We start from the raw sequence: 14,223 nt of genomic DNA, 5'->3' as shown, positions 1-14,223 counted from the left end.
TTACAAAGTGGGATTCAAATGTATTTAATTATATTTTTTTGGAAACAATCTACACAAAATACTCTGTAATGTCAAAGTGGAAGATATTTATATTTTTTTATAAATAAATTCATAAATAAAATATTGTCGTTGCATAAGTATTTAGCCACTTTGTTTAGGCAACCCTGAATTAGTTCAGGATTAAAATTTGGCTAAACAAATCACATAATAAATTACATGTACACACAGTGTGTAAAATAATAGGGGTTGACATGATTTTTGAATGACTAACCCTTCCTCTGTTCCCCATATATACACCATCTGTAAGGTCCCTCAGTCAAGTATTGTATTTCAAGCACAGATTCAACTACAATGACCAGGGAGCTTTTTGAAAGCCTTATAAAGAAGGGCAGTGATTGGTAGTTGGGTACAATAACAAATCAGACATTGAATATCTCTTTAAGCATGGTCAATAATTATGCTGTGGATTATGTACTAAACCACCCAGACACATCAAAGATACAGTCGTCCTTCTGAACTGAGCTGCAGGATTGGAATGAAATTGCTCAGGGATGTTACCATGAGGCCATTGGTGATTTTAAAACAACTACGGAGTTCAATGTCTGTGATGGTAGAAAACTGAGGATGGATCAACAACATTGTAGTGACTCCACAATAATTACCTAAATGACACAGTGAAAATAACAATACAAATATACAGAATAAAAATATTCCCAACCGTGCATCTTGTATGCAACAAGGCACTAAAGTAATACTGCAAAAAAACACGGCAAAGTAATACACTTTTTGGCCAAAATGCAAAGCCTTGTGTTTGGGGCAAATCCAACACATTTAAAAAATAAAATGTATTTAACCTTTATTTAACTAGGCAAGTCAGTTCACAGCTATAGCAGTGAGCTCTCACACTCAGCAAGAGAGGCCGGGCAAAACTTGTGTCCCAATTGGCACCCTATATAGTGCGCTACTTTTGACCAGAACCTATAGACAGGCCATAGGGCTCTGGTCAAATGTAGGGAATAGGGTGCCATTTGGGACAGAAATAGAGAGTGTTTCTGGGGAATGACATCATCCAACATTACTATTGCTCTCGGTTATGCAATATTTCTTTAAGAGAAGTAGTTTATTTTTTCTGTTCCATTCACCAATGAAAAAATGGAGTACATTTAGAGAGTGCCAACGATGAGGTCATGTAGCTGTCTATGCCAGTTTTGCCAGCCACACAGACACACACACACGCACTCTCTCTCTCTCTCTTTCCTCTCTCACACACACACAAACACACACACACACACACACACACACACACACACACACACACACACACACACACACACACACACACACACACACACACACACACACACACACACACACACACACACACACACACACACACACACACACACACACACACACACACACACACACACACACACACACACACACACACACTCAGCAGCAACAGTATAAGAGTCCTGGAGTTCTGTTTACTACATAGAAACCCTGTAACACTGGTTCTATGATTCCGTCACAGTTCTATACTGGTACATTACTCCAACAGGTTGATATTTCTGTCTGGCTGATCACCCTGAAAGCACGCCGTACTATACTCTACCTCATGTGACAGAGTCAAACAGATATCCATCACTGCTTCACACATGGCATACGTCCCAAATGGCAACCTATTCCCTTTATAGTGCACTACTCTGGTCATAAATGATGTAGTGCACTTTATAGGGAAAAGGGTACCATTTGGGATGCATACATCCCCTTACTGAAGGCCTCACTATTTCACTTATTTAACTTGCAGAGTTCTTGAATTCTAGAAGGGAGCTAACTTGACCTACTTTCAGTAAAGCTAACCTAGATGCTATACAATGAATAAACCCACAAGTCTCATTCTCTAATCTGCTGAGCCATTTGTCAAGCTAAACAATAACATGTTTAAAATACATCAACTTTAGAAAACACTATTTCTATATATTTTTCCCAATACAAAGTCCAGAAACGAGTCATTCAATTCATTATAAAATTCCTAGACAAGCAACAGTTGTACGTTGGCCATGTCAAAGTCCTCATGTCAAAACAGGTATAGATATGAGTCCATAGAGAGAGCTGCTACTCAGACGAGAGGAGGAGAGTGTTAGAACACAAAGGCCAACCAGCCCCAGGCTGTGGGTCAGATGTTAGCCAGAGACCTTTCTGGTTCAGAAACATGACACCATATAGTCCCCAAGCACAGGGTCAGCACGTGAGGCCATTTCCTGTGTGTGTTGTGCATGTGTGTGGCTGGGGAGTCTCTTGGAGAGTCTAGTGCCTGTTTAAAGTTGTAGATTGTGAAGTGTTTTGTGTGCTGGATTTTACTTAGATTCAATTCTTCAAGACAGCCTTTAAAAACGAAAAAAGTGAATACGTGAGAAAAAGGTCAAGTTAAACAGAGAATCAGAGATATATAACTTTTGAGTGAATTACAGGGATGAAGAGGGCTAGAGGGAGAACATGTAAACTGTGACTTCCTCTGGTTGGGGATAGTGTATGTAAAGGTGTAGAGTTACACTCCGTTTCCTCTCTGTTCCAGCCTAGGAGGAATGAGAATAGCCAGAGGGTGAATGGGGCCCCACAGAGAGAGAGAAGAGAGTGTGTGTGTGTGTGTGTGTGTGTGTGTGTGTGTGTGTGTGTGTGTGTGTGTGTGTGTGTGTGTGTGTGTGTGTGTGTGTGTGTGTGTGTGTGTGTGTGTGTGTGTTTGCGTGCGTGCGTGCGTGCGTGCGTGCGTGCGTGCGTGCGTGCGTGCGTGCGTATGTGAGAAGGAAAAGGTGAGAGAGTGTGCAAGAGCATAGGCAGCATGAAAAACATGACATACATAAGAGGTGAGTAGCTGTTCCATGTTTGTATTGGAAGAAAAAGTTCAGGATAACAAGCCCAAACAACAGCTCCTCTAATCTCTGTCATCATAGAGAACCATGCAGAAACATGAACATCATGTGAAACAAGAAAGAGCCTTCTAATTGGTCGGTACCATGAAAGAGTATTCTGATTGGTCAGTACCTGAGGTGAAGAGCAGGAAGAGTTGTGGGCGGGACCTTGGATGCTCATCATACTGGATCCCATAGACATCTGTCTTTCCATCTGAGGAACATAACAAATTACTTATTATTTCTACACAATTTAACCTTGAAAACAAGTCAAATCTATTGAAATCTGTACAGCCTGTAAATGCTTCCTGTTTCAATCAGTTCCAAATGAGAATTACTAGATAATTACAATGTAATACTAGGACTTGGTAATAGCAATGTAACAAGCAATAGGTATTTCTCAAGTATAGGCTCATTAAAGAAGGCCAGTGTAAGTAACGTTGTATGTACTCACAGACATGTGCTGGGCAGATGCTCCCTGCATGGCTGGGTCTGGCAGGGTGCCAGGCATGGAGGCGGCCAGGGGCTGTCTCTGTCTGTTGTTCCTCAGGTGCAGTAGGGAGGAGAGGGGCCCAGGGACAGGTCTGAGATCAGTGGGAGAAAGAAATACTCAGACGTCAGAGAACCTCAGTAACCAGCCTCTACACTGGTCTCAGATCAGGGACAGAGAAAGGAGAGAGAAACATGGGAGAGTGGTAGAGTGGAGAGGATGAGGGAGAGAGAAGAAAGCGATTGAGATGTAAAGGGAGAAAGTTTGATGTAGCTGAGAAAGAGATGGAAAGTACGGTGAGATAAAGCGATAGAAAGAGAGGAGGTTCAATTAAAGTGATAGAGTGATAGAGTGAGACAGAGACAGAAAGATGGAAAGTAGAGGGGGAAAGTAATAGATTGAGCAGAGGGAGAGACATGCGCCACAGAAGGGGCTGGGGTGCGATGTGATGATGTAATGCTTTTGGCCCTCAGCCAATCAGACTGCGTGGTCCTCCCTCGCTGCGCTGAGGTCATCCCTGGTGATGTCACCACTGACTCTGTAGCAAGCAGCGAAATAAACGTGCAAAAAGAAAAGAAAGAACCGAACCAAAACAACGCCTCCTAACGTAACCATAACAGTCCGCCCGGGCCAACAGCCAGACACTCGGAGATGGGGTCGTCGTAGAAACCAGTGGTAAACACAGGGAGAAACAGTCAGATCCCCGGAATCCAACACGGATCACCTCATTGCTAGCTTGGCCTGGGCTACAGAGCAAGACGTTGTCTGACTTTAACTGGCCATGTGATATGGTCCCTTCCCTTCCTTAGTCTATGTACTCTAATAGGCAGTACTATGTTGTAATCAACTGGACTGTACTACTCAACTGTACTATGCTGTGTTGTGCTCTGCTGTAGCTAAGCCCACTCTAACTCTTCTGAAGGGCTCATAGAACTTCTGTTACTTCTGAAACTCTAGGTTTGCGTCCCAAATGGCACCCTATTCCCTATATAGTGCACTACTTTTTACCAGAGCTCTATGGGCCCTGGTTAAAGGGAATAGGGTGCCATTAGGGACTGAGAATAGACCTCTAGCAGCAGTGTCTTGAAGTTCTGAAACATTTATTCTGAATCAATCAATGAACGTCACCGATTGGCCAGAGAGAGAATGTAAGGGCTCATAAAGGTATGTTAGAAGGTATCCATAACACACCATCTTTCCAGCACATGGACTGACTAGATAAATCAACTCGCTGCCTCACACACCAGAGATTCATGTAGCTACCTAGCTCTAGTTAGTAGGTGTATGTGTGACAGGTTTCACAAAGCAGGGCCAGATGTCTGGAGTTGAGAGGAAAGACAGAGCCATGCCTAATCTCCATGCGCTGTAGTGTGATAACCACAGCCACCACCACACTGCCCTGGGCCCGGGCTGAAGCAGGGGCTGGAGTTGGTCGGGGTTGGGCCCGGGCTGAAGCAGGGGCTGGAGTTGGTCGGGGTTGGGCCCGTGCTGAAGCAGGGGCTGGAGTTGGTCGGGGTTGGGGCCCGGGCTGAAGCAGGGGCTGGAGTTGGTCGGGGTTGGGCCCGGGCTGAAGCAGGGGCTGGAGTTGGTCGGGGTTGGGCCCGGGCTGAAGAAGGGTCTAAAGTTGGTCGGGGTTGGGGCCCGGTCTGAAGAAGGGGCTGGAGTTGGTCGGGGTTGGACCCGGGCTGAAGAAGGGGCTGGAGTTGGTCGGGGTTGGGGCCCGGGCTGAAGCAGGGGCTGGAGTTGGTCGGGGTTGGGGCCGGGGCTGGTCGGGGTTGGGCCCGGGTCTAGAGCTTGGGACCATATGACTGGTTTGTGTCAACGGCCGAGGGAGAGATGACGGGTGAGGGGAAATATGGGGAGAGATGGAGAGAAAGAAAGAGATGCAAAGGGAAAGACAGAGGGATAGAAAGGGGGATGGAGGTTGAATGGGACCAATGGTGTATTGTAATAGCCAGTAGCCCCTCCCTCCCATCTCTCCCTCCCTCCCTCCCTCTCTCTTTCTCTCTCTCTCTTCAATTGTTTTCCCTCTCCCCCATCTCCCCATCCCCCCTCTCTCTCACTCTCTCTAATTCATTAAGGCCTAATAAATTAGACTGTCTGGGGAATGACAGCCTGCTACAGACAGAATGAGTTATGGTTAGGACAGCAGAGGGGGAGGGGTGAGAGGTACAGGGAGGGAGGGAGGGAGAGAGAAAGGTGAGAGAGAGGGGTGAAAGGTAGAGGACAGTAACATGTTGACAAGATGTGTGTGTTTGGTGTGTAATTGTGTGTGTGTGTGTGTGTGTGTGTGTGTGTGTGTGTGTGTGTGTGTGTGTGTGTGTGTGTGTGTGTGTGTGTGTGTGCGTGCGTGCGTGCGTGCGTGCGTGCGTGCGTGCGTGCGTGCGTGCGTGCGTGCGTGCGTGTGTGTGTGTGAATCTTTGTCTCTGTGTGCTTACCCTGAGTGTGTGAGCATGGAGTGGGCCTGGGTGATGACTGAGTTGGACTGGGCAGAGGGCAGTGCTTGCTGTCCAGCCATGCTGCAGCTTAGACCCCTCATACCACCATGGGACTGTGGTTGGTGTTGGGAGTGGGGCTGGGGCTGGTTCACACATGATGATCCATTCTGAGGGAGACTCTGAGTCTGAGAGACAAGGAAGAGAAGACTCGTTTTAATATGCATTCTGTTGTTGTTTGAATGAATACACACTTCTACATACCAATTTTACATCTTGGAGTGTGTGGCATTGTGTGTGTGTGTGTGTGTTAGTGTGTGTTGTGGGTCTGCGGCAAAGTGTGTGTGTGCGTGAATGCGTGTGTGTGCACGCATGTGTGTGTGTGTCTGGCCGTTATGTGTCAGTCTGTCTGGATGCTTACCCTGCCAATAAGAACGTGATCACCTGGTGTTTCTTACCTGCCGCAGGTCAGATATCTAAACCTGCCTGAATGTCTGTCTATCTGTCTATCTGACTCTCACTCACCTGTCACTCAATACTTCCCCGTCAGTCAAAATACCTGCCAACCTGGCAGTGGTGTAAAGTACTTAAGTAAAAATACTTTTAAGTACTACTTAAGTAGTTTTTTGGGGGGGTATCTGTACTTTACTTCACTATTTATATTTTTGACAACATTTACTTTTACTCCACTACATTCCTAAAGAAAATAATGTACTTTTTACTACATACATTTTCCCTGGCACCCAAAAGTACTCTTTACATTTCGAATGCTTAGCAGGACAGGAAAATGGTCCAATTCACTCACTTATCAAGAGAACATCCCTAGTCATCCGTACTGCCTCTGATCTGGCGGACTCACTAAACACACATGCTTCATTTGTAAATTATGTCTGAGTGTTGGAGTGTGCCCCTGGCTATCCGTAAATTTAAAAAACAAGAAGATTGTGCCGTCTGGTTTGCTAAATATTAGGAATTTGAAATTATTTATATTTTTACTTTTGATACTTAAGTATATTTTATCAATTACATTTAATTTTGATACTTAAGTATTAAGACTTTTACTCAAGTAGGACAGTTGGGTACTTTTTCCACCACTGACCCTGGTGACGGTCTCCTATTTGTTTGTCTGTTCCATTTGCTAGTTTCATACAACAGCCTCAAAACTTGGCTGGCTCTTTCTGGGTATCTGTAGAGCACATTTTGACAATTGCTGATGTAAAAAGGGCTTTCGAAAAAATAAATATGATTTGATCTGAAACCTAGCATGCAAGACTATCAGTATGCTCTCTGGATACGGTGTTTGTTTAATGTGCTAGTACAGTAATTACTGTCATGATAAATTACAGTTTTGTTAGTTCAAGTACATAGAGATGAAAAACTCTATTGCCCAAAAGCCTGTTTTAGCATGGGCAGCGCCATTGAGGACTTACACCATTTTGAAGTAGTCAACTGGCTATGGGTTAAGGAAGATCACAGAATTCCATCCAGGTCACCAGGAGCCAATGAATTATACTCTCGAGCAAATATTCCATTACTGCAGGTATATCGCCAACCTTGGCTTTATACCAGTTCAAACAACACACTCTAGGTGGCAGTGTGCACCCTTTCAGTTTGTTTGCCAACTCATAGAAGTAGTAGAAGTGGAGATGGCCTTCAATGGCACTGGCTGTGCTCTCACAAATGCCATAATTGGACAGATACAATGATGCAATGTCTATGCTAGTCGGAAATAGGAAGTCGGAAATAGGAAACTCCGATGTCGGAAACATTTAACTGCTTGTAGTTATACACGTACCGCGTTCAACGAATCAGAAAGTCTGAAATTTTGGAGTTTCCTAGTTCCAACTAGCATATGTTCAAGTCTCATCTGCTTGCTCTATATGTCTGAGATTTCATGGGAAATGTAGTTTTTTCGTGTGTAACCTGTTTAATGTTCTGCTCTTCCTGTGCCTGGCGGAACTCTTGTTCGATCTCATTGAAGAGGCCCACCTCCTCACAGTTACGCAGGAAACGTGTCGGCGTTGGGGTCTGGTCTGATCACACATAGCACAGAGAGAGCAAACAGACATTAAGCATCAAACAGATATCATAACAACCATGATATTGCTACATTTACATTGTAGTCATTTATCCTGAGCGATTTACGGAGCAAATTAGGGTTGAGTGTCAACAGATTGAACCAACAGAACATCAACAGATTTTTCACCTAGTTGGTCCAGGGATTCTGGCCCAATGCTCTTAACCACTAGGCATATGGAAGTACACAGAGAGGTTTTGGTTGTGTCAGAGACAGATCTAAACCAGCACCTCAGGCAGTTTACAGCTGGCATGGTTTCAACATCACTGGAACTTTGTTCAACTTGTTTTGTGTAGCCTTCCCTACACCACCATGACAGCCTTCCCAGCCACGGGCTCAGGAGCAGATCATGATGCTGTAGGGTGATGTTGCTCCTAGCCACTGATCTTGGATCAGTTTTGCATCTTCCTCACTAATAGCTAAGGTTAGGATTGGGGGTGGGCAAGCTGATCCTATATCTGTACTTAGGGGAAACTTCACCCCAGAGTGATCACCATAGTAACCAAGATAAGATCAGACAGAGACTGATTCTCTCACCTATAGTCTAAACTGTCAAGGTTGAAAGGTCGCGAGGTCAGGAATCAAGAGTCACAAGCTCGGCACTCCTTTGTTTTGACAGGAGATTTCCTCCAGGAGGGCTGAGTGTCTACAGGCCCCTGCAGTATAGAACCTGACTGGTGTGGGTCAAAGGTCAACAGAGATGTTTAAGCCCAGAGAGACAGACAGCCGTTGCCACGGCAACAGACAGACGGGGTCTTCGTCTGGCCTGCACGATTGAGAGTGTGTTTTTGTCTGAGGCTGAGCCTTGGCCACCAGTGCTCTAGTCTGCTGTGAACCGACTGTTCTCTTCTCGTCTCTGTATGTGCTGCAAATACTATTGTATCTTACCACTACTGGTTATCAATACAAGTCATCAGTATACTGTACTGTTCTCTACGTCATCGTTTTTTCATCAACCACAGAAGAGGTCACACGCGCATGCAAGGACGTAAACACACACACACAGACGAACATGCATACACATGCTCACACACACACACGCATACACACACACACACACACACACACGGACATATACACACGGACACACAGGCACACATGCCTGAACCAGACAACACTATGCTTGAGTGACAGACAGTCGGTCAGAGAGGTGAAGGGGGGAGGGAGGGAGGAGAGAGGAGAGCGGGAGGGATAAGACTTATAAGGACACTTGTATTTTACCGATCGAAGGGACGAGAAATATTGTCATACACACAAACTCTACACTAAAAAATCCTAACAAACTGAGAACATTAGTGAAACACAAATAAAGAACTCCGGGTAATAAGTTAAGAAGGGTGAAACAGGTGGACAGAGAAAGAGAGAACGAAAGAGTCAGGGTGAAACAGGTGGACAGAGAAAGAGAGAACGAAAGAGTCAGGGTGAAACAGGTGGACAGAGAAAGAGAGAACGAAAGAGTCAGGGTGAAACAGGTGGACAGAGAAAGAGAGAACGAAAGTCAGGGTGAAACAGGTGGACAGAGAAAGAGAGAACGAAAGAGTCAGGGTGAAACAGGTGGACAGAGAAAGAGAGAACAAAAGAGTCAGGGTGAAACAGGTGGCCAGAGAAAGAGAGAACGAAGGAGTCAGGGTGAAACAGGTGGACAGAGAAAGAGAGAATGAAAGAGTCAGGGTGAAACAGGGGGACAGAGGAAGAGAGAATGAAAGAGTCAGGGTGAAACAGGTGGACAGAGAAAGAGAGATGAAGGAGTCAGGGTGAAACAGGTGGACAGAGAAAGAGAGAATGAAAGAGTCAGGGTGAAACAGGTGGACAGAGAAAGAGAGAACGAAAGAGTCAGGGTGAAACAGGTGGACAGAGAAAGAGAGAATGAAAGAGTTAGGGTGAAACAGGTGGACAGAGAAAGAGAGAACGAAGGAGTCAGGGTGAAACAGGTGGACAGAGAAAGAGAGAATGAAAGAGTCAGGGTGAAACAGAAAAGGAAAAAGAGGGACAATCTATGGCAGTGGAGGTTATCCTTGACTGGAAACGGAATAGAAATAATCATCATTACAAAGCTAATGTCCTCTCTATGCTGTCTACATCTATACATGTTATTCTCACCTGCGAGGGGATCAGCCTTGGTCGAGGAGAACAGTCAAGGATAACCTCCACTGCCATAGATTGTCCCTCTTTTTCCTTTTCTGTTTCACCCTAACTCTTTCATTCTCTCTTTCTCTGTCCACCTGTTTCACCCTGACTCCTTCGTTCTCTCTTTCTCTGTCCACCTGTTTCACCCTGACTCTTTCGTTCTCTCTTTCTCTGTCCACCTGTTTCACCCTGACTCCTTCGTTCTCTCTTTCTCTGTCCACCTGTTTCACCCTGACTCTTTCGTTCTCTCTTTCTCTGGCCACCTGTTTCACCCTGACTCTTTTGTTCTCTCTTTCTCTGCTGTCTACATCTATACATGTTATTCTCACCTGCGAGGGGATCAGCCTTGGTCGAGGAGAACTTGAGGGTCATCTCATGCTTGTGTCTGTGGATCATCAGGTGGTCTTCTGTTTGGAACCGCTGTATGGGGCGAAGAGAGAGAGGGATCAACTTAGCATGCTCACTAAAACATTGATTTATGGAATGACTTGTTAAGTGGCATATATTTTTTATCAGATCTGACTTATGATAAAATAAGATATTAGATATCAAATCATCATGCAGTGAGGAGATTGTTTACGAGAGGTCCACACACACCTGCGAGCAGCCAGGAGCACTGCATCTATAGGACCGGTCCTGTTCATCATTCATCTCTATTACAAACCTACAGTCAGAGAGACAAGAGGAGAGACAAACCCACAGTCAGAGAGACAAGAGGAGAGACAACCCCACAGCCAGAGAGACAAGAGGAGAGACAAACCCACAGTCAGAGAGAGAAGAGGAGAGACAAACCCACAGTCAGAGAGACAAGAGGAGAGACAAACCCACAGTCAGAGAGACAAGAGGAGAGACAACCCCACAGTCAGAGAGAGAAGAGGAGAGACAAACCCACAGTCAGAGAGACAAGAGGAGAGACAAACCCACAGTCAGAGAGACAAGAGGAGAGACAACCCCACAGTCAGAGAGACAAGAGGAGAGACAAACCCACAGTCAGAGAGACAAGAGGAGAGACAACCCCACAGTCAGAGAGACAAGAGGAGAGACAAACCCACAGTCAGAGAGAGAAGAGGAGAGACAAACCCACAGTCAGAGAGACAAGAGGAGAGACAAACCCACAGTCAGAGAGACAAGAGGAGAGACAAACCCACAGTCAGAGAGACAAGAGGAGAGACAAACCCACAGTCAGAGAGACAAGAGGAGAGACAAACCCACAGTCAGAGAGACAAGAGGAGAGACAAACCCACAGTCAGAGAGACAAGAGGAGAGACAAACCCACAGTCAGAGAGACAAGAGGAGAGACAAACCCACAGTCAGAGAGACAAGAAGAGAGACAAACCCACAGTCAGAGAGAGAAGAGGAGAGACAAACCCACAGTCAGAGAGAGAAGAGGAGAGACAAACCCACAGTCAGAGAGAGAAGAGGAGAGACAAACCCACAGTCAGAGAGAGAAGAGGAGAGACAAACCCACAGTCAGAGAGACAAAAGGAGAGACAAACCCACAGTCAGAGAGACAAGAGGAGAGACAAACCCACAGTCAGAAAGACAAGAGGAGAGACAAACCTACAGTCAGAAAGACAAGAGGAGAGACAAACCTACAGTCAGAAAGACAAGAGGAGAGACAAACCCACAGTCAGAAAGACAAAAGGAGAGACAAACCCACAGTCAGAGAGACAAGAGTAGAGACAAACCCACAGTCAGAAAGACAAGAGGAGAGACAAACCCACAGTCAGAAAGACAAGAGGAGAGACAAACCCACAGTCAGAAAGACAAAAGGAGAGACAAACCCACAGTCAGAAAGACAAGAGGAGAGACAAACCCACAGTCAGAAAGACAAGAAGAGAGACAAACCCACAGTCAGAAAGACAAGAGGAGAGACAAACCCACAGTCAGAAAGACAAGAGAAGAGACAAACCCACAGTCAGTGTGACAAGAGGAGAGACAAACCCACAGTCAGAAAGACAAGAGGGGAGACAAACCCACAGTCAGTGTGACAAGAGGAGAGACAAACTTACAGTCAGAAAGACAAGAGGGGAGACAAACCCACAGTCAGTGTGACAAGAGGAGAGACAAACCTACAGTCAGAGAGACAACAGGAGAAACAAACCCACAGTCAGAAAAACAAGAGGAGAGACAAACCCACAGTCAGAAAGACAAGAGGAGAGACAAACCCACAGTCAGAGAGACAAGAAGAGAGACAAACCCACAGTCAGAGAGAGAAGAGGAGAGACAAACCCACAGTCAGAAAGACAAGAGGAGAGACAAACCCACAGTCAGAAAGACAAGAGGGGAGACAAACCCACAGTCAGAAAGACAAGAGGGGAGACAAACCCACAGTCAGAAAGACAAGAGGAGAGACAAACCCACAGTCAGAGAGACAAGAAGAGAGACAAACCCACAGTCAGAGAGAGAAGAGGAGAGACAAACCCACAGTCAGAAAGACAAGAGGAGAGACAAACCCACAGTCAGACAGACAAGAAGAGAGACTAACCCACAGTCAGAAAGACAAGAGGAGAGACAAACCCACAGTCAGAAAGACAAGAGGAGAGACAAACCCACAGTCAGAAAGACAAGAGGAGAGACAAACCCACAGTCAGAAAGACAAGAGGGGAGACAAACCCACAGTCAGAAAGACAAGAGGAGAGACAAACCCACAGTCAGAAAGACAAGAGGAGAGACAAACCCACAGTCAGAAAGACAAGAGGAGAGACAAACCCACAGTCAGAAAGACAAGAGGGGAGACAAACCCACAGTCAGAAAGACAAGAGGGGAGACAAACCCACAGTCAGAAAGACAAGAGGGGAGACAACCCCACAGTCAGAAAGACAAGAGGAGAGACAAATCCACAGTCAGAAAGACAAGAGGGGAGACAAACCCACAGTCAGAAAGACAAGAGGGGAGACAAACCCACAGTCAGAAAGACAAGAGGAGAGACAAACCCACAGTCAGAAAGACAAGAGGAGAGACAAACCCACAGTCAGAAAGACAAGAGGAGAGACAAACCCACAGTCAGAAAGACAAGAGGGGAGACAAACCCACAGTCAGAAAGACAAGAGGGGAGACAAACCCACAGTCAGAAAGACAAGAGGAGAGACAAACCCACAGTCAGAAAGACAAGAGGAGAGTTAAACCCACAGTCAGAAAGACAAGAGGAGAGACAAACCCACAGTCAGAAAGACAAAAGGAGAGACAAACCCACAGTCAGTAAGACAAGAGGAGAGACAAACCCACAGTCAGAGAGACAAGAGGAGAGACAAACCCACAGTCAGACAGACAAGAGGGGAGACAAACCCACAGTCAGAAAGACAAGAGGAGAGACAAACCCACAGTCAGAAAGACAAGAAGAGAGACTAACCCACAGTCAGAAAGACAAGAGGGAAGACAAACCCACAGTCAGAGAGACAAGAGGAGAGACAAACCCACAGTCAGAAAGACAAGAGGGGAGACAAACCCACAGTCAGAGAGACAAGAGGGGAGACAAACCCACAGTCAGAGAGACAAGAGGAGAGACAAACCCACAGTCAGAAAGACAAGAAGAGAGACAAACCCACAGTCAGAAAGACAAGAGGAGAGACAAACCCACAGTCAGAAAGACAAGAGAAGAGACAAACCCACAGTCAGTGTGACAAGAGGAGAGACAAACCCACAGTCAGAAAGACAAACTTACAGTCAGTGTGACAAGAGGAGAGACAAACTTACAGTCAGAAAGACAAGAGGAGAGACAAACCCATAGTCAGAAAGACAAGAGGGGAGACAAACCCACAGTCAGAAAGACAAGAGGAGAGACAAACCCATAGTCAGAAAGACAAGAGGGGAGACAAACCCACAGTCAGAAAGACAAGAGGAGAGACAAACCCACAGTCAGAAAGTCAAGAGGAGAGACAAACCCACAGTCAGAAAGACAAGAGGAGAGACAAACCCACAGTCAGAGAGACAAGAGGAGAGACAAACCCACAGTCAGACAGACAAGAGGAGAGACAAACCCACAGTCAGAAAGACAAGAGGAGAGACAAACCCACAGTCAGACAGACAAGAAGAGAGACTAACCCACAGTCAGAAAGACAAGAGGAGAGACAAACCCACAGTCAGAAAGACAAGAGGAGAGACAAACCCACAGTCAGACAGACAAGAAGAGAGACTAACCCACAGTCAGAAAGACAAGAGGAGAGACAAACCCACAGTCAG

At 45.8% G+C, this 14,223-nt stretch overlaps 1 protein-coding gene across 3 annotated transcripts in view; it reads right to left on the bottom strand.

Annotated features, from left to right (window-relative positions):
• LOC139555116 (cyclic AMP-responsive element-binding protein 5-like) overlaps window positions 1-14,223 on the bottom strand; it is a 40,359-nt gene that overhangs the window by 6,496 nt on the left and 19,640 nt on the right. For 2 of the 3 annotated variants that reach the window (XM_071368609.1, XM_071368607.1), the window contains exons 2-7: window positions 10,639-10,705; window positions 10,371-10,461; window positions 7,761-7,870; window positions 5,841-6,025; window positions 3,367-3,496; window positions 3,046-3,126 (exon numbers count right to left, since the gene is read on the bottom strand). In XM_071368609.1, the coding sequence (XP_071224710.1) occupies window positions 3,046-3,126; window positions 3,367-3,496; window positions 5,841-6,025; window positions 7,761-7,870; window positions 10,371-10,461; window positions 10,639-10,692 (651 nt within the window). In that variant the 5' untranslated portion in view covers window positions 10,693-10,705. Of the gene's footprint in view, window positions 1-3,045; window positions 3,127-3,366; window positions 3,497-5,840; window positions 6,026-7,760; window positions 7,871-10,370; window positions 10,462-10,638; window positions 10,811-14,223 lie in introns of those variants that run through there. The other variant, XM_071368608.1, reaches the window with a different exon arrangement.

Source organism: Salvelinus alpinus, chromosome 26 (assembly GCF_045679555.1).
Source record: "Salvelinus alpinus chromosome 26, SLU_Salpinus.1, whole genome shotgun sequence".
NCBI classification, from domain to species: Eukaryota; Metazoa; Chordata; class Actinopteri; order Salmoniformes; family Salmonidae; genus Salvelinus; species Salvelinus alpinus.
Note: the sequence above shows the minus strand (reverse complement) of the source record. Positions and strands in the feature narration are given on the sequence as shown.